The following is a 21,638-nucleotide window of genomic DNA, read 5'->3' on the forward strand; positions in this document are numbered from 1 at the left end:
GACTGATTGCTCGAGATTCATGATGCTGAAATAAACAGCGAGGAAGGATGAGAAACCCATCATAGGAGACCCGTTATGCGATGTTATGAAATGCAAATGCAATGTTTTCAAGGATCTTTAGGAATTTAGTTAGCAACTTTAGAAAATGATTTGGTCGCATCTTTGTTTGAAGAACTCTGATTCTTGGGTGCTCTTCTCTGGGAATCGAGCTCACCATATCCAGTGGGTCATAGCCCCTAATTCGGGATACTTCTGAATTTGAAGGTATGTGGCTAGAGGAAAATATATCCTCTTGCCCCTTGATAGGTACCGAGTCTCTGAATTGGAAGGTATGTGGCCAGAGGAAAATAAATCCTCTTGCCCCTTGATAGGGATTCAGTCCTTGATAGGAGCACTTGAAATTGTGTGCCCTAAATTCCTAAGATCCTTGAAAGGGTTAGTCAATCATGTTATGCTATGATGTCATGATGTTATACGAATGCAATGCATCGGGTATGTCGTAGGATAATAAGGACAAACAAATCCTACAATGAAGCCTGCAAGGAAACAAAGGTTAGTAGCAAACACAAACAAGTCACACAAGTGTCCTTAGGTTTAGAGGCTTGCGTGAAGTCCATAGGTAAGTACCCTCCCCACTGAAGTTTAGTTGGTTCAACCTGTCCTATATAAAGATCGGGTTCTAGGGAGCTCATATCATTGACCTTTCTCGAAGGTGCTTATCTCAGTTCGACAATCGAATTACCAACCGAGAAGGTCCTGAAAGTCCAGTCCATATGAGTGTAGCTTCAAGTATCAACCAACTTCAGTCTGAACCAAAGCCAGCCATATCAATACTTTCTAATAGGCCAAAGTCAAGTTCAACTAGGGTTCTAGGGGCAAATTAGTGCTTAATGACACCACGCAGCAGCCAAGTGTTTCCTCAAGTCGGATCCCAAGGAACACCAGGACAAACCAATGTGTCACGCTAACGATGGCCACCATATCAACCACATCAGTATACGTTGTGCAGTCTCCTTGGTCTCATGCCATTTACCTAAGGTACTCAGATCCGGGTTAGGATCTTTCACACAAGTAGAATACCCAAAACAACCCTTAGAATATAAATCAAACAATACAAACAATTTAAAGTGAATCCTAAAATTTAAGGTAACCCCTCTTTTTAATCAAAAGCATCCCCAACAGAGTCGCCAGTTCTGTAATACGGTGAACTGACTTTAAAGAAAATGTCGCGGTAAGCAAGAGTCGCCACCGACTTTTATTTTATCCAATTATAGAAAGGCTAAAAGAACAGGAAAAGACCTTTGAAATATTTTGAGTTCGGGGGGGTAAGTTATATAAAGGGAAGGTGTAAAGCACCCTTTGCATCCATGGTTTTCCATGAGATCTTAATTGCTTAGCTCACTTTTGAATTGTTTGAAATGTTTGAAGTGCGTTTGGAAAAGATTTTGAAGAAGAACTTTAGCTTGTAAATAAGCGTAATCTTTTTGAATTTGATTTTGAAAAGAGGTGTGAAAAGTAATTTGAATTTTAGAGCAAGCAATTAGTAGCAACTACCCTAAGTTTGAAAGATCGTTCTTTTAGCTTTTCGGGCGAAAGGGTCTACCCATACCATGAGAGGGCAGGAAGTCTTTCAAAAAAAACCCTAGTTGTGGGTTGTTTGTTTAGGAGAGTGTGCATCCTCTTAGATCTTGATCTGTTGATACTTGGATGAGCTTGAGTATAAAATGTGGTGGGCAAATTTTGGGGTATGACAGATGGCATAGATACGAGGTTCACCACCGCGACCCTTTCCTGAAAAAGAAAAGAAACTAAATCATACAAAGAACAATACTCAACATAAAATCATTTAGAGTGTAAACATGATATCAAATTGTTAATCATTCATGCCCCATGTTTGAAAAGGAATCAGAAATATTCACTCTCCTCATGTGATCACTCTTCAAGCACCTTCTTATAAAAAATTTCAAAACTCGAAAGATTGAAGCTCAATTTATAGTTGTTAGTTCCAAGGCAACCATATTAAAAGCATTATACAAATCAAGAATGCACGAAAATGATACCATAACCTCATACAGTGTGCTTTTGAGCGGACTAAGCTGACGATGTACAGGCATTGTTTCAATTCCTAAACAGTGGAGATATAAGGATGTTCATCCCTAGTTAACCCCTTTGAGCCTAAGGTGGAGAAGTTTCTCTTTCGCGTACAAATTATTAAAACACTTAATCATAACTCGGGGTAGGGTAGTTACTCAGTTGACTCAATCACACTAGTTGTTGTCTACATAAATAATGATGGGTTCTCGCAACCATCAAGTCAGACAGTCAACAACCACCAAAAAGAAAGAGTTGTTAAGTCAAAACATATGAAGGAGACTTATCAAAAATTGAATCGTCCCGCTGACTATAATCTCAAAATAAATAGTTCAGGCAAAAGTTAGGGATAACAAAGTCAAAAAACCAAAAGAGGTTGCTATAAATCCTCGACACAAGAAATATTACAAAAAGGATGACTGCCTGTCCAAATAAACTTCCAGTGCTTTAACCATCATCAAATGTCAGTGGTATGACTTCAAGCTCTGCTAGGACTTAAACGTAAAGTTAACTGAGCATATGATCGAAGAACATCATGAAGATTGGGATGGGTATAAATAAACTTTGAGTCATTATCCTTTTTTTCTTAAACCGTGAACCAAGCCACGATACAACCCTTGAAATTCCTAACTGAAGCATGGTTAGTTCGAAAGTACTGTCACCAAAAGGGTATCCTGACTCCTTAAGGTTTGCCATAAACGCTGAATTGATATCACGTTTTTATAAATATCACGCTATTACACCTTTGTTTTAATGTTTTTCAAAAACTCAAGACAGACATGTGCATTGTATCTCATGAATTCATTATTAAACATATTCTGCTACATAATTTCAAGAGTTAGCATCAGGAAGGACCTGCACAGGGTACGACTAATGACTCATTCTGACTTTCATATTATCAAGATCAAATGGCATCTTTAAGCCCATCTCAGACAACTTTTTGTCAACGTCCGGATGGCATGTTTAAGCCCATCTCTGAAAATACTTCGCCTGGATGGCATCTTTTAGCCCATCTCCGAAAAAGTCCCTGCATCATCAATGGCAAATTTCTTGGTATTCTAGTGTTCAATCCTCTTCCACCTTCAGATTCCGACAGACACACAAGCCAATTTATATCTTCAGGTTTAAGAAGATTGAATAGGGGCACATGTTAACTAGTGTTGAGTTAAAGAAGGTGTTCTGGGCAGAGGCTGTTTCAACAGCAACATATCTGATAAACAGATGTCCTTCGACAATATTAGATATGAAGACACTTGAAGAAGTTTGGTCGGGACATCCACCAGATCTCGACAGACTGATAGTATTTGGTTGCGTAGCCTATGCTCACATTAGGCAAGACAAGGTCAAACCTAGAGCTCTGAAATGCATGTTCATGGGATACCCTGAAGGAGTCAAAGCTTATAGGCTAGGTACATAGAGCCAGGTCACAAGAAGAGTATCACCAGTCGAGATGTAGTTTCAATGAAGTTGAAATGACTTTTAAGAAAACTGATGATGTTGGTCGAAATACAGAAACATCTGATGAAGAGCTGGTACAAGTAGAGATTCCTGTTGAGGCGGAGCATGTTGATGCTGAATTGCATATCCTTGATAAAGTCGAAGAAGAAGCAGAATATGCTGAGGAAGTTGAGGAAATTGTCGATGACTATCTATTGTCAAGAGATAGGTAGAGAAGAGTCATCAAGCCACCTCAGAGACTTGGGTATGCAAATCTTATAGCTTATGCCTTAATCTCTACAAGTGAGGTTCTAGATGAAGAACCTATAGACTACAAGGAAGTTATGAGGAGTCGAAATAAGACTGAATGGCTGAAGGCCATGAATGATGAGATGAAATCTCTTCATGATAATCACACTTGGGAACTGATCAAGAAACCTGTTGGATCAAGGTTAGTCAACTGTAAATGGATTTTAAAAGTTAAGGAAGGAATCGAAGGAGTGGTGTCGAAAATATACAAGGCAAGGTTGGTCCCAAGGGGTTTCACTCAGAAAGAAGGTGTCGACTTAAATTATGTGTTTTCTCCTGTTGTGAAGCATATGTCCATTCGAATGCTTCTTGCCACGGTGGCACAGTTTGATCTTGAACTGGAACAGATGAATGTGAAGACTGCGTTCTTGTATGGTGATCTAAATGAAACGATCCTGATGAGGCAACCTGAAGGGTATGTCAAAAAAGGGAAGGAAGATTATGTGTGAAAGCTAAAGAGATCTTTATATGGGCTAAAACAATTTCCTCGACAGTGGAATAGGAGATTCGACAAGTTCATGACACACATAAGTTTCATTAGAAGTCAGTTCAACCATTGCGTTTACTTCTGATTTCAACCTGGTAATTCATTTGTAATTTTGTTGCTCTATGTGGGTGATATTCTCATAGCAAGCAACGATGTCGAAGATGTAATGAGGGTGAAGGCTGAACTCAATAAGGAGTTCGATATGAAGGATCTGGGAGCTGCATCCAGAATTCTTGGGATTGACATTCGAAGAGATAGAAAGTAGTAGAAATTATGCTTATCTCAAGAGGCATACCTACGGAAGATTCTCGAAAAGTTTGGTAAGCCTATTGTGACTCCAACAAACCCTCAATTCAAGCTGAGTATTGATCAGTGTCTTAGTACTGATATCGAAATAGCCTATATGAATAGCATCACATATGCTAATATAGTTGGTTCTTTGATGTGTGTTATGGTATGTACTAGACCCGACATAACATATTCGGTAAGTCTTGTAAGCAGGTACATGGCGAATCCTGGAAAGGCTCACTAGCATTGAAGTGGATTTTAAGGTACATAAGTGAGTCTCTGAATAGGATCCTAATTTATGGTGGAGCCTTGGGTGAAGATAGTAAAGTAGTAATCGAAGGATATGTCGACTCTAATTATGCAGGTTGTATGGATTCTAGAAAATCTATTTATGGATATGTTTTCACTATGTTTGGCACATTAATTAGTTGGAAAGCAACACTTCAGAAGTTTGTTGCTCTATCAACCACTAAAGCGGAGTATATTGCCCTAACTGAAGCTGTGAAAGAAGCATTGTGGCTTGAAGGTTTTGCAAAGGAGCTGAAACTTCAAGGTCGAGGTATCACTGTTAAATGTGATAGTCAAAGTGCAATACACCTGTCGAAGAACTCGACATATCATGAGCGAACTAAGCACATCGATGTGAGGTTGCATTTCGTTAGAGAAGTAATTGAGCATGGAGAAGTCTAAGTGCTGAAGGTTTCGACAGTTGCTGATATGATCTCCAAGATATTTCCGAGTTGCAAGTTTTTCCACTGTATGTAGGGTATAAAGCTGCATGTAGAAAGCTAGTTTGTTCTTTGGTGTTATAGAGTTTGTTTCAAGGTGGAGATTTGTGAGAATTGGATCGAACTCTAGTGTGTCGAAGGGTAACTTCTGGTTCGACAGAGATTGTGTCGAAGACCTACATACTGTAGTCGAAGTGTGTTCTAGAATGTGGGTGTTGAAATGCTAGGGTTGTTAGTATTTCGAATTGGGCATGTTTGTTATGTTCAATTGTTTAAGTTAGCTTGTACCCTAAGTTGGCTTGTAATAGGTATTTGTGAAAAAACCCATTAATTTAGTATGTTAGGTTTTTATTATAAATAGCATACTAGTCTTTCATCATTGCATACTGAAAATCCTAATTTAGGGTGAAAGGGTTATTTGTTATTCTTGTAACTTGTAATCTTAGTTTTTAAAAGAAAGGAAAGAATAGTAGTTATAACCAATCCTTGTTGTTCTTCTAGTCTTCTCTAATTCCCTATTATACTTTATTCTTGACATCGTTTTTCACAACATAATTAGACGAGGCATTTGTTTTCTTATATTGTTAGTAGATTTTTAAAATTTTTATAGAATTTGTAAGAAATACATAAGATGTAGTGAACCACACCTAAAGTCTTATTGAATCGTGTTGACTCTTTCCGATTCACTTCTAGTTCTCACACCTATATACCACATAGTATTTGCTAAATTAACAATAAATTTCAAACCAATTATTTCTAGTTATAAGACAAGTAGGGATGACACGCACCCAAATTCGTGAGGTCCACCTGCACCCAAACCCGAGTCAACGGATGAAAATCTGAGTTGTCTGAATTCAGGTTTGGGTGTCATCCGATATTTCGAGTACGTGTTTGGGTAGTGTGAAACCCGCGTCCATAACCCGAAATATTATATATATATATATATATATATATATATAGGAAAGTTGTAGGAAAATTGTAGCAAAAATGTATTTTATGTATTTTGCTGCAAGTTCGGATTTGGGTGAAAAAACTGTACACAACGAGTGTGAGCGTGTGTGCTATTTTTCCACCCGAGTAATCTTTGAGTTCGAGTTCGGTGGTAATTTAGTATGCGAGTTTGAGTAGTGTGAAATCAACACCCAAACCTACCGATTGTCACATCTAAAAACAAGACAAACTACGACGCTCTGATTCTTCATAAGAGGATACGTAGGCATAGAGGCAACTCTAGCGAGCACAATAATTATTAAAACACCTTAGGATTAATCATGCATTGCATTAGTAAGTAGTAATAGCACACACTCTTTAGATAGCAACAAACATAGGTGGATACCATCGAGTACGATGGGCGTGAGGGGTGCTAGTACCTTCCCCTCGCGTAACCGACTCCCGTACCTAGATTCTCTGGTTGTAAGACCTTGTTCTTATTCATTGTAAGGTTTTCTGATATTCCTTTCCCTTTTGGGATAAATATATTAGTGACGACTATGTTCATTTTTTGCGAGCGTGCGACAATATTCTCATAGCAAACAACAATGTCGAAGATGTAATGAGGGTGAAGGCTGAACTCAATAAAGAGTTCGATATGAAGGATCTGGGAGTTGCTTCCAGAATTCTTGGGATTGACATTCGAAGAGATAGAAAGCAGTCGAAATTATGCTTATCTCAAGAGGCATACCTACGAAAGATTCTCGAAAAGTTTGATATCTCAAATTCAAAGTCTGTTGTGACTCCAACAAACCCTCAATTCAAGCTGAGTATTGATCAGTGTCCCAGTACTGATGTCGAAAGATCCTATATGAATAGAATCCCATATGCTAATATAGTTGGTTCTTTGATGTATGTTATGGTATGTACTAGACCCGACATAGCATATTCAGTAAGTCTTGTAAGCAGGTACACGGCGAATCATGGAAAGGCTCACTGGCAAGCATTGAAGTGTATTTTAAGGGACATAAGTGAGTTTCTGAATAGGGTCTTAATTTATGGTGGAGCCTTGGGTGAAGATAGTAAAGCAGTAATCGAAGGATATGTCGACTCTGATTATGCAGGTTGTATGGATTCTAGAAAATCTATTTCTGGATATGTTTCACTATGTTTGGCACAATAATTAGTTGGAAAGCAACACTTTAGAAGGTTGTTGCTCTATCAACCACTGAAGTGGAGTATATTTCCCTAACTAAAGCTGTGAAAGAAGAACTGTGGCTTGAAGGTTTTGTAAAGGAGCTGAAACTTCAAGGTCGAGGTATCACTATTAAATGTGATAATCAAAGTGCAATAAACATGTCGAAGAACTCGGCATATCATGAGCGAACTAAACACATCGATGTGAGGTTGCATTTCGTCAAAGAAATAGTCGAGCATGGAGAAGTCCAAGTGCTGAAGGTTTTGACAGATCACAATGTTGTTGATATGATCACCAAGACATTGCTGAGTTGCAAGTTTTTCCACTGTGTGTAGTTGATAAAGCTAGATGTAGAAAGCTAGTTTGTTCTTTGATGTTATAGAGTTTGTTTCAAGGTGGAGATTTGTGAGAATTATATCGAACTCTAGTGTGTCAAAGGGTAGCTTCTGGTTCGACAGAGATTGTGTCAAAGACCTACATACTATAGTCGAAGTGTTTTCTAGTATGTGGGTGTTGAAATGCTAGGGTTGTTAGTATTTCGAATAGGGCCTGTTTGTTATGTCCAATAGTTTAAGTTAGCTTGTACCCTAAGTTGGTTGTAATGGGTATTTGTGAAAAAAACCCATTAGTTTAGTATGTTAGGTTTTATTATAAATAACATACTAGTCTCTCATCATTGCATACTGCAAATCCTAATTTATGGTGAAAGAGTTATTTGTTATTCTTGTAATCTTGGTTTTTAAGAGAAAGGAAAGAATAATAGTTATAACCAATCCTTGTTTTTCTTCTTGTCTTCCCTAATTCCATATTATACTTTGTTCTTGACATTGTTTTTCACAACATAATTAGACGAGGCATTTGTTTTCTTATATTGTTAGTAGATTTTCAAATTTTTACAGAATTTGTAAGAAATACATAAGATGTAGGGAACCACACCCAAAGTCTCATTGAATCGTGTTGACTCTTTCCGATTCACTTCTAGCTCTCACATCCATATACGACATAGGAATTGCTAAATTAACAATAAATTTCAAACCAATTATTTCTATTTATTTGACAAGTAAGGATGGCACACACCCAAATTCGTGAGATCCATCTGCACCTAAACCTGAGTCAAAGGATGAAAATCTGAGTTGTCTGAATTCAGGTTCAGGTGTCATCTGATATTCCGAGTACGGGTTTGGGTAGTGTGAAATCCGCGTCCAAAACCCGAAACCATACCCACTTATATATATATATATATATATATATATATATATATATATATATATATATATATATATATATATATATATATATATATATATGTGTATATATATATATATATATGTGTGTATATATATATATATATATATATATGTATATATATATATATATATATATATATATGTATATATATATATATATCTATATGTATATATATATATATGTATATATATATATATATATATATATATATATATATATATATATATATATATATATATATATATATATATATATATATATATATATATATATATATATATATATATATATATATATATATATATATATATATATATATATATATATATATATATATATATATATATATATATATATATATATATATATATATATATATATATATATAGTGATTTACCCCCTGCAATATAGACGTGTTTGAATTTATCCCCCTTTAAAAAAATTAAATACCCCCTATAATTTTGGGGTACCCCTAAGCGTGTAAAAACCAAGGTGGTAAATAAAAAAAAAACTTTTACAGGTTGGAAACTTTTCCATCTGGGGGGCAAAAGACTTAGAATTTTAATATTTCAAAGTTGTTTTTAAATTTTTTTTAAAGGGGGTAGATCAAAACACGTCTATATTGGAGGGGGTAAATGACTATTAACCCATATATATATATATATATATATATATATATATATATATATATATATATATATATATATATATATATATATATATATATATATATATATATATATATATATATATATATATATTAAAGTTGTAGAAAAAAATGTATTTTATGTAATTTGCTGCAGGTTCGGATTTGAGTAAAAAAATCTGAACACAACGGGTGTGAGCGTGTGTGTTATTTTTCCATCCGAATAATCTTTAGGTTCGAGTTCGAATTCGAATTCGAGTTCGATGGTAATTTCGGATGCGAGTTTGAGTAGTGTAAAATCAGCACCTGAACCTACCCGTTGTCATCTCTAAAAACAAGACAAACTATAATTTAATTAGAGCTAGCAAGTTAAGAAGGTACGACCTCTCTTAGTTTAACCTCCACTGCATAAGATTGTAAACATGTACAATATATCCTTTAATTGTCAATGAAACAATTTAGCATGTGTACAACTTTACCTTGTTCTTAATTTTAGGTGTTGTGTGTTGCATATATGTGTGTCCTCGTTAGGCATTCTTTGTGTGCAAGTCATCAAAAGAAACAAAAGCAACGTCCATCCACATAATCGACATCAAAATTAAAAAATTCTTCCATCCACATAATCGACATCAAAATTAAAAAATTCTTCTGAACATTTTTTATTTTCAAGTTCATTAAATAATTGATGAATTTTCAAACACCAAATGAGTTAGATCTGAATTTTAAAATGCCCCCACAAACTGTTACTGTAGTCAATAAAGTGAATGAAAAGTTTGTGTATACCATTTTAGTTTCATTCATGAGATAAACGTGTGAAGCATGAAAAGAAGTAGTAGAAGAAAGATGATCTCTATATAAAGTGTTTGTTGGGAGAGTCAAGTTAGAGTGATGGCATTTATGGTGTTTCTGCTCATTAAATATATCACACGCCTCCCTTAACTGTTGTATATAGCCTTGTAGGTAGTTAGTACACCTTTATGCTTTACGTTACGTTACAATCCATACTGTCATGATAGTACAGTACCATTCCTATGCTCACACATGTAAAAAAAAAAAAAATATATTAGAAACTCAAAGATGATATGAGTTACAATCCATATCTCAGTAAATATTAGAAACTCAAACACATAATTAGAGTTGTCAAATGGGTCAACCTGACTCATCTCGATTCAGTTCAGTGGATCAAAATGTTTAAAAAAGATGGCTTGACTCTGATCCGTTCTTCAAAGACCCGTGCAATTTGATGAGTCAACTCGGTCCGTATTTCAGTATTATAGTTATAATTTTATAAAAATGGATGTAATGATAAAAATTACATAGCATAAATAGAGAATCATCATAAACTTACTTAAATGATGTTTAAAATATTCATCAAATCAACATCCATACACACACATGCACATATATATATATATATATATATATATATATATATATATATATATATATATATATATATATATATATATATATATATATATATATATATATATATATATAAAACAAAAACAGTACAATACAAAGTAACTTAATATTATTGCAAATATTTATTAAATTTTCTTCATCTCACAATTATTTCCTTGATTACATAATCTTGAAAATATATCTACATCCTTTTTAACCTTTCTTTATCACTTGAAAACACATTTATGCAATTATATCTGATCTCAATCTTTTTCTCCCAAAATTTTCCAAAATCTTTTTTAATGGGTCAACCCGAAGCCTAATTGACCCGACCCAATACATAAAAATATAGTTCCGATGGCTGACCAAAAAGATAGGGTAATATTTTTTAAGATATTGTACGGCCCGTCCCACGCTAAATTATTGGACTTATGGGCCAGACCCATTTTAACAACTCTAGACATAATTGATTTTTACCAGTTAAACAAGGATTGGAAGCATTTTAAATGACATATTCACAATTATTTATGATTAAATGTAATTGGAATCAATAATAGTTAACAAAATAAAAATTATATATATTTTATTTTCCTTTTAAAATAATATTTAATCGTATCGGAATATCGAAATGAGAAGAGCTATGGAAAGAAGGCAAATAATATAAATATAGATGAGAGAATCATAGACACGATTGTTTATACGGGATGTAACTACATAAAATTTAGAGTGCACAGTAGTAGTTTTTTGTTGGATGTATTCTCTTTGTCTTCTTAATTCTTTTAAGCTCACACACTCTAGCTGGCCAACCATGCATAACCCGTCAAAAAATATAGGGTGGCCTGGCTTCCGAGTCAGAAATAAAATGTTAAAAGATGAGGAAACGTATGAGACAAGTAATAGGGAGATATAAATATATATATATATCCAAATGGTTCAATCTCATATCCAAATGATCCAAATAAGGGTGGTAAAGCGGGTTGACCCACCGTACATGTCGGTTTTCCCCTCATCTTTTCAATCGAGTCAAGATTTTACACCTGCACCATCTATTATATTTGTCTCGCCCTAATATCATATTTTTGTGGAGCGGGGCAAGGTTTTGTCCCACGCCCTCTACTATGTTTGCTCCATTTCGTCCTAGCTTTTACAAGCTTTTGCATATAAGCCTAAACATAACGAACATGTATATTTGTCACCCCTAATTTTATATGTGTCTTTTGTTTGTAACTCTATTTATAGTTTTTTATTTCTAAATCTTATCACAAGTGTGGGAGTGTTATCGTCATGACTTCGTTCACTCATTCTCTTGTCTAATAATAATAATAATAAAAAATTATTTAGCAAGTAGGCCCGCCCGACTCTTTTGTCTGCAAATAATAATACAATTGAAATTTTAGACTTAAACATTTGAATGAGCTCATTTTGCCATTATTGACTCTTTTCACACACACTCTCTTACATATTTCGTTCTTCTCATTTTCTGTTTGCGAAATTACAACCAATCACACTCTAACACAGTCAACATTATTAAATTTCTTACAAGTACATCGACTAGTTTCAAAATATGGTTACAAATAAATAAAATTATTAATTTGTCTTAGATGTTGACATATAAAACAAGTTAACACCAACAAGGCATGTTTATTAAATTATAAAATATAAATTAAAATAACATAATTTATATTTAATAATAAAGAAAATATTTTATTTTAGCATAGTCATAGATATTATATTTAGTAATTTGACTGTGAGAATATTTTATTTGAAATTTCGGACTTAACCTTGGGTCACCATATTTTTTCCTCCTTGTATGTAAATATTTGAGTATGAGTTGATTAGAGGTGGAAAAATTGATATGTTTTTGGTGGATCAAAACGAGGTTTTGAACTCACACTCTCTAGTTGATCAGTCACGCTTAGTCCGTCAAAAGAGGAGGGAGGCTTCGAGTCGGATATAAAGTATAAAAGAAGAGGAAATATGTGAGACAAGCACTACTACAAAAAGTACCTTTCGTAATGCCACCGAATTTTATTTCACTACGGCCAAAGGATCTACCGTGGTAGAATCTATTCAATTAGGCATTTTTCTTTTATTTTTTTAAGCCCACTTTTCACCATGATTGGAACTTCCAACCGCGGTGAAAAGTGACGTCTGATCATGAGTTCCAATCTTGTCATTGTTGTTGTTGTTATTATTCTATTGTTGCACTTTTTATATTTTATTAAAAGATATACAACAATGGTTGTTTAATACAAATGTTGTTGTATGTAGCGCATTGTCATGAGTTCGAATCTTGTTGTTGTTGTTGTTGTTCTACTATTGCTTTTTTTATATTTTATTAAAAGACATATAATAACAATTATTTAATACAATTGTTGTTGTATGTAGCGCACTTATTGAGTTTCTTCATCGTCCTTAAACAATTCTTGGTAGTCCATTTAATGATTATCAATGCTCAAGACACTACTATTAGTGATTCGCATAAAACCTAAAACTTATACGAACTTTCAACTTAGACGAACTTCATCTTCTACCTCCAAACATCATCTTTCATTTACGACACTATATTTCTCCACTAAACCAAATTCAAAAACATCATTTCTTTCATAAACAAAACTAGAAAACATCATTTCTTTCATTGACAAATTTCAAAATTCCATCATCTCTTCTCTAACTTGAATGAGACAATGAAAATATGGATTCGAGTTAGCAATGTTAGCTGTTGTTCTTGTTGTTTTTTTTTTTGCTATTGTTGTTATTATTGTTGTTTTATTGTTGTTTTTGTTGCTGTTGTTATTCTTATTGTTGTTGTTGTTTTTGTTGTTTTTCTTCTTCTTGTTGTTGTTATTATTGTTCTTTTTTCTTTTTCTTCTTCTTCTTCTTCTTCTTCTTCTTTTTGTTGTTCATATTGTTGTTCTTGTTCTTGTTCTTCTTTTGGTTGTTCTAATGCTGTTTTTTTAACTTTATTAAAAGGCATACAACAACAGTTGTTTAATATAATTGTGGTTGTATGTAACGCGCTATCCAGTTTACTACCACGGGCAATAGACCGCGATTATAAATAATTCACTTACGACCACACCCTACCTAACAATGGTTGTTCAACCGTCATTATAGATCTTTTGTGGCTGTTGTTATATGTGTTTTTCGTAGTAGTGAAGTAATAAGGCCACACATATCCAAATGGCCTAAACCCATATCTAAATGATCTAGATATATGTGGCAAAACGGGTTCGACCGGCTATACATGCTCATTTTCCCGTATTTTTTGCAGGTCGAGCCATAGTTGTAAGTTTGCACCCTCTACTATGTTCTTCCGTCCCATCCTTATTTTTCTATGGGACGAGACAAGATTTTAGACCCACACCCTCTACATTGTCCCTTTAGCCCTACCCCATTTTTTACAAGCTTTTGCAAGACGGTCCTAAATGAGACGGACATGCCTGTTTGCCACTCCTAGATCTAGATGTCTTATTCACTTTTTTAGTTTTTATTTCTTAATCTTATCATACGGGGCGTTGTCATTGTGACTTTGTTCACTCCTCATCTTGTCTAATAATAATGATAAAATACATTTTTGTTTCAAGAGTAGCTCATTAACTCTTATGGCTGCCTATAAACAATGCTGTTGAAATTTTGAACTTAAACACTTGAATTGGCCCTTCTTGCTGCCACTATTGAACAACCTAAAATAAATGGGGTCTAAGCTGGATGGACCGCATGCAATTTGATTTTCTATTTGTAATGTTGACTAAAATCAAAATATAAAAAAAAATGTAGCATTTTATTCAACTATAATTTTTTGGTTTTTAAACTATTATATATATAATTGCATAATTTTACAATACTCTTTAAAAGGTGTGATTATTTTAAGAGAAATAAGGAACCAATAGTTAGATGACATAGAAGTAAGGAAGAGATAATGGATTTCACTCTTGATTTATTTAGGAGATAAATAAAGAAGAGAGATGAATTTCTCTTGATTGATTTAGAAGAAAAAGAGTGAGACCCACTATTTTTCACAATTTCTTCAAAAGAGAAAAAAAGTGATGAGAAATGTGATTTTGTTAAGAATTTTATATTTATGCCCATATATTCTATTTAATTCAACATTTTTAAAGAAGTTTTTGTACTTTCAAAAATAATTCACATTTCTTTTTTTTTCTATTTATTTTATTTTTCTCTTATATAAAACAATACTTTAAATTTTATTTATTTATCACAGTTTTTCTCTTTTCTCACGCCGTCTCTTACAAATTTTTCCATAAATTTAATGAAGATACACTGTCAATATAAACTAATTTTACATTATTATTCAATAAAAATATATCATTATGTCATGTCATATAAGTAATTTAAAATTTTCAATAGAATTTGACAAAATATATAATAGTCCTTAGTTGACTGTGTAAAATAAATTTAAAATATATATATATATATATATATATATATATATATATATATATATATATATATATATATATATATATATATATATATATATATATATATATATATATATATATATATATATATATATATATATATATATATATATATATATAAAGGGGACGACTCAAGTGAGAACACTTGGTTATTATGAGAAATGAGAACAATGAATCACAACCATTAAATTTTGATTTTGTTGATTTTAATGGACTGGATTGGTTTCTCTTTCTATGATCCTTAATATTTATTTTAAATCAACGTAGAAAGAAAAACCAATCCAGTCCATTAAAATCAACAAAATCAAAATTTAATGGTTGTGATTGATTGTTCTCATTTCTCATAATAACCAAGTGTTCTCACTTGAGTCGTCCCCTATATATATATATATATATATATATATATATATATATATATATATATATATATATATATATATATATATATATATATATATATATATATATATATATATATATATATATATATATATATATATATATATATATATTGTTATGAATAAATATTATTGTGGATGTCCATATGTATTCTAATCTTTCATCTTCATATTCCCTATTAAGTGGTATAGTAAGGTTATGATTTTTCACCTTCCTAATGTCCTATAAATAAGGTCCACTTTGCAATGTAAATAATACTTCTTGAAGAAGATAATAGAACACCACTTTCTCTCTTACTTTCTCTACTTCATCTCTATATTGTTTTTGGTTAATTTTATAACACGTTATCAGCACGAAGCTCTACCAAACTTGGAAGAAAAAAATTTTGAAGTCCTAAGTGTTAGAGGTAATATTAGGTAATTATTTTATTATTTTTCTTTCTCATTATCCGTGTTGAATTTTGATATTATATCTTATTAGATTATCAATATTCTCTAAATGATTACAAAATAACGTGTTTGTTATATAGTTCCTGAAGAACTTAACAAATATCCATTAAAGATAGTATTAAGTTTGTTATATAGTTCTTGAAGAACATATCAAATATCCTAGAAGGATAATATTGAGTTTGATATATAATTCCTGAAAAACTACAAAATGTGATTGAGTTCATGAAGAACTATTGTGATTGAGTTCCTGAAGAACTACCCACATACATTTTTTTTTTTATCACTACGAAGATCAATTGTGATATATAATTCCCGAAGAGTTAAAGTTTTAAAATAAGGATTTATCGCATCTTAAAATATTGTATCTATAATATTAGAAGAATTTCATCATGATATTATTGAATCCTAGAAGGATTGCATCTATACTAATAACATATCCCTGAAGGATTGCTCAAAGAATAATTTTTATTGACCATTGTTTATGGAAATAGTTTGTGATGTGATATTTGTAGAACTAAAGATTATTAAACTAACTCCAAATTATTGTTCAAAGATTGAGTTTAATCGAATATTGTGTTTATCAATAATTGATGAATTCCAGAAGAATTCAACGTTCAATACTTAAGATTATATATATTTTTTAGATTATTGTTTATAACAAATTATTTTTATAGTTCCTGAAGAACTTATCCATCCCTGAAGGATAGTGAATCAAATTAATTATATGACGATATAATTTTAGTGATATAATATTGTTTGATTAAATATGTTTAATTTTATAAGGGGTAACTGTTTGATAATTATATGATCATATGTTCATATGAATGTATTTGATTAAAGTGTTTAATAATGAGATACTATTATATTGGTTTTGAATTATACTGGAGGTATTGAATATCTTTGTATTACACAAATGAATTTGGACATAAAATGTATAATAGAAAAGGTATCGATTTTTCCCTCGGGCTTGTACTACACTTATATTATACAATTTAAGCACATGTTATTGTAAACCAGTAGTTTACTTAAATGTGCCGTTGGTAAAACCGGTTGGGTCATCTTGGATATAATATGATGCGAAGAATTTGTATTGAAGAACCAGAAGTTTCTTCAATCCATTAAATTTTTGTGTGTTTCTAAAGGAAAATGAAAATTTGAGAAATTGCATTTTTATGATATGAATTGTTGCATAGACTAAAATAGCATGCATATGTCTCTACTCACAACCAAAAGTTTGTGAAATTATTTTCTCAACTAATTAGACTAAGATCTTATTTTCTAGATTTTTTTAGAAATTTCTGTATCACATATATTATTAAAATTGATATTAAATATCATGTAATATATGTTCATAAAAAGAAAATGGACCCGAAGATCCATTCTTTAGACGTCTAAAGTTAATTATATGGTTGATACTTATGAGATCATCAATTCTAAATTATATATTTGAAACACCCAAAGTATGATATTAAGATATTTATTCGCATTAAGCCAACAGTATACTATATCTTAGTCCTCCCTAATTTATTCTTATACTTCTCATCTAAGTGAATATTTGGATGTGTTGTGTATCTTCCAATTGCTCCAATATAATACATTAAGATGAGTCACGAAAGAATATTGGAAAAATATAATTAATATGACTCTCAATTTTGAGGATATATTTTGAGAAAATAATCAAATACTTGATTGCAGCCCAGTAGGCTGATTATCACTTGATAAATTAATTTTCCCAATATTAGGGGGAGGGAATAAGCAGCTGAAATCATGAACAAGAAGTTCAAATGAACAACTAAAATCATGAACAAGAAGTTCAAATGAACAATTTAAATAAATTGTTGTCTTGATCCTCGTACAAATCAATATGAACCAAAAGTTCAAAATATTATTCATTTGCAAAGTTTATGAAATAAATTATCAGCTGATAATACTCCACTCAAAGTTGATTCTCCTATTGGATAATATAATATTGCAAATGAGTTGTTGATGCGCCTGAAGCGTGGTATGAAAGTCGGTTCCAATGTTAAAAGTCCTCTACTAAGAAAAGAAACTAAAAATGACCCAAGTGAGGATATGAAAATGCTAAAAGCACTTTGATCTAATTTAATTTTCAGTTCCAGAAGAACAAATCAAGTACTTGAAATATGAAATAAAGAGATCTCGATAAATTATGTCATGGATGAAATGGAATGGAACCGAAATTGAGATAACCAAATAAAGTCAATATTGACAATATCTTTGTATACAATATAGCGCTAAAAGTGATCAACGATAACGAGGATCATGAGTCAAAGTCTATTAAAAATTGTAGACTAAGTGAGAATTGGCCAAAATAAATATATTCAATTGAAGAAGAATTAAACTCACTTTACAAGTGACTCACTTTTGGACCTGTAGTCCGACCACCTCAAGGTGTGAAACTAATTGAACAAGTCTCTTTATGGGCTGAAAAAATATGGATGCATGTGATATAATCGCCTCAATGAATATTTACTAAATGATGAATATACTAATAACTCAATTTGTCCTTGTATTTTCATAAAATGATGTGGAAAAATATTTGCAATAATAGTTGTCTATGTGGATGACATAAGTATTATTGGAACTCCTGAAGAAATTCCAAAAGCTATAAATTGCTTAAATAAAGAGTTTGAGATGAAGGACCTAGAAAAGACAAAATATGTCTAGGTTTGCAAATTGAGCATGTGGACAAAAGAATATTTGTACATCAAGAAGGCTATATAGAAAAATGTTGAAATGATTATATATGGACAAATGTCACATATTGCCTACTCAAATATGCTTGTTAGATCATTAGATGTGGAGAAAGATCTTTTAAGGCCTCGAGAAAAGGATAAAAAATTGCTTGGTCCTGAAGTACCATATCTTAGTGCAATTGGAGTACTAATGCACGTTGCTAAATATACACATCATGATATATCATTTGCGGTCAATCTATTAGCAAGATAGAATTATTCACCTACACGAAGAAATTGGAAAGCGGTCAAACATATACTTCGTTATCTTAGAGATGCAGGTTACTTGTCAGATTCTCACAATGGTAGATCAGAAAGAGGTTATTTATTTACATGTGATGGTACAACCATTTCATGGAGATCTATGAAACAAATCATGGAAACAACTTCATAAAATCCTGCATAACTATTACCACTACATGAAGTCACTTCGAAGAAGACATTTTAAGCAACGACTACAAAGAATATCGTCTCACATGTAAATGTCTGCGTGAGGGGGAGAAATACATATGTTTTGCACTCTTTTTTCCTTCACCGTGGTTTTGTGCCATTGGGTTTTCCTGGTAAGGTTTTTAACGAGGCAATTCACATTCAAGGGATATTGTACTCTTTTTCCTTCACTAGAATTTTTCCCACTGGGTTTTCTCTAGTAAGGTTTTAACGAGGCATATCCTCAATGGACATCCAAGGGGGAGTGTTATGAATAAATATTATTGTGGATGTCCATATGTATTCTAATCTTTCATCTTCATATTCCCTATTAAGTGGTATAGTAAGGTTATGATTTTTCACCTTCCTAATGTCCTATAAATAAGGTCCACTTTGCAATGTAAATAATACTTCTTGAAGAAGATAATAGAACACCACTTTCTCTCTTACTTTCTCTACTTCATCTCTATATTGTTTTTGGTTAATTTTATAACATATATATATATATATATATATATATATATATATATATATATATATATATATATATATATATATATATATATATATATATATATATATATATATATATATATATATATATATATATTATATTTTCTCTTTCTCCATTCTCATTTTCTCGCAATCAATCCCTCTATAAATCTTTAAAAAAGTTTGATCCATTCATTTAATTACCTCATTTATTAAAATTAACTGTTAATTCTTTCATTTTTAAAATTGAACTTTTAGTCAACTTATTTCACAAACTTTAAAAGTTTTTTGATCTTCATTTTCCTAATGCATGACATCTTTATTAATAATATGACATCGGTATATCACAACTCCTCAAAATCTCCTTTTAATTGAGATCATTCAAGTCCAAATACATCGTTTTTAATTTACATTTCTCAAAGAAACTTCGAGATCACACAATGGTTAACTCAAAAACTTAATTTTTTCATGAAAAGTACAATGTTAAAATTATTTTATTATTATTTATATAAAAAAATATGATTAAATTTAAAAAAATACAGTCAAGACGTATATTGCACTTTTTTTCTTTTCAAAAAATATTAATGTATTTACTTTTTTAACCCCATAGAAATCCAAAACAATGTGCAACAACAACCAAAGTTGCCCCTCTATAAATACAACCAACCGAACCCCATTTAATCCCATACCAAGATTAAGACACTTCTTCCTCTTCTCATTTCAGTCCCCACAACACAAACATCATCAAAACGGAGCAAAACAAGAGAAAAATGCGCTTGTCTTACGTTTGGGAAGGAGAACAGAAGGAACTAGGAAGACAACAAGCACCTGGCTCTTGTCCTTTCTGTGGAGGCAAAGTTGAAGCCATGGATGTTGAGGTTCAAACCAAGCTCTGTTTCTTACCCATGTGCTTTCAAATCAAGAGAAAATATTCCTGTACTCTTTGTTCTAGACGGTTAGAAATTTTGTATGAGAATGCTTAGTTTGTTCTTATTGATTAATGTTGTTTAGGATTATGTTGATGTTTGTTATTATGGGTAAAACATGTACAATGTGGTTAACTTGTACCTTAAAATTGGTCCCATTTTTAGTACTTTTGAATCAAATCAAAGGTTGTGTGGAACTGTAGATCCAGAAAAAGATTATTGGTTTTTGATATGCATTTTGATGTTGGAAGTTGAAGGCTTGAAATCAGTACTGTCTTTTTTCTTGTCTTTTTGGGATAAAACAATTTGGTGAAAGTGACTTGTGATAAATGTGGATCATTTGAGATTCAACTTTTCTCTCTTTTTTTTTATAATATTTTTTATTATTAAAAATTTTTTTTTTGAAAGAAAAATTAAGCTTTATATTTAAGAAATTGATTTTTTTTTTTTAAAATTAGTGACCTTCTATATACATAGTTTAATTATAAAAATTTATGGTTTTTATAATAAAAAAATTGAAAGTTCCTTTAATTGACTAATAGGTTAAGCTTCTAGTTCTACTCCATCTATTCCTTTTTAAAAGTCTTTTTTTAATAAAAAGAATTTTAATTGATGTTTTTAAAATTAAAATATTTATTTTGAAAGAAAAAAATAAATTGATAAATAGTTAAGGATAATTAAATAAGAGTTAAATATGTTTTTAGTCCCTATAAAATTATCCAAAATTAGAATAAATAAAATATAATAAATTTAAATACGCGTCAATCTGATTATATGTACAACGGCTAATTAAACTGTCTTGATATAAATCTTTAATTATTTATTAAATTGAATGAAAAAAATTAAATAAATTTTTAAGTAGTTAAAAATAGTATAGATAAGAAACAAAAAGAAAATATTAACTTTCTTGACACGCATTAAAGTCAAAAAAATACATTTAAAAAAAATCGAAAAATAAGATATATTATATAATCAA

At 31.6% G+C, this 21,638-nt stretch overlaps 1 protein-coding gene across 1 annotated transcript; it reads left to right on the forward strand.

Annotated features, from left to right (window-relative positions):
- The first annotated feature begins 20,417 nt into the window (after positions 1 to 20,417).
- Positions 20,418 to 20,859, forward strand: LOC131601361 (uncharacterized). Its single transcript, XM_058873158.1, has one exon. It carries the CDS (start codon positions 20,507 to 20,509, stop codon positions 20,717 to 20,719), a length of 213 nt encoding a protein of 70 aa, XP_058729141.1. The 5' UTR covers positions 20,418 to 20,506; the 3' UTR covers positions 20,720 to 20,859.
- Positions 20,860 to 21,638: the final 779 nt, after the last annotated feature.

The sequence above is a fragment of the Vicia villosa genome, linkage group LG1 (genome assembly GCF_029867415.1).
Source record: "Vicia villosa cultivar HV-30 ecotype Madison, WI linkage group LG1, Vvil1.0, whole genome shotgun sequence".
Lineage (NCBI taxonomy): Eukaryota > Viridiplantae > Streptophyta > Magnoliopsida > Fabales > Fabaceae > Vicia > Vicia villosa.

What these genes read in the sequence shown, in the direction of transcription:
- LOC131601361 (XM_058873158.1), top strand. Translation starts at nt 20,507, where the DNA reads ATGCGCTTGTCTTACGTTTGGGAAGGAGAACAGAAGGAACTAGGAAGA.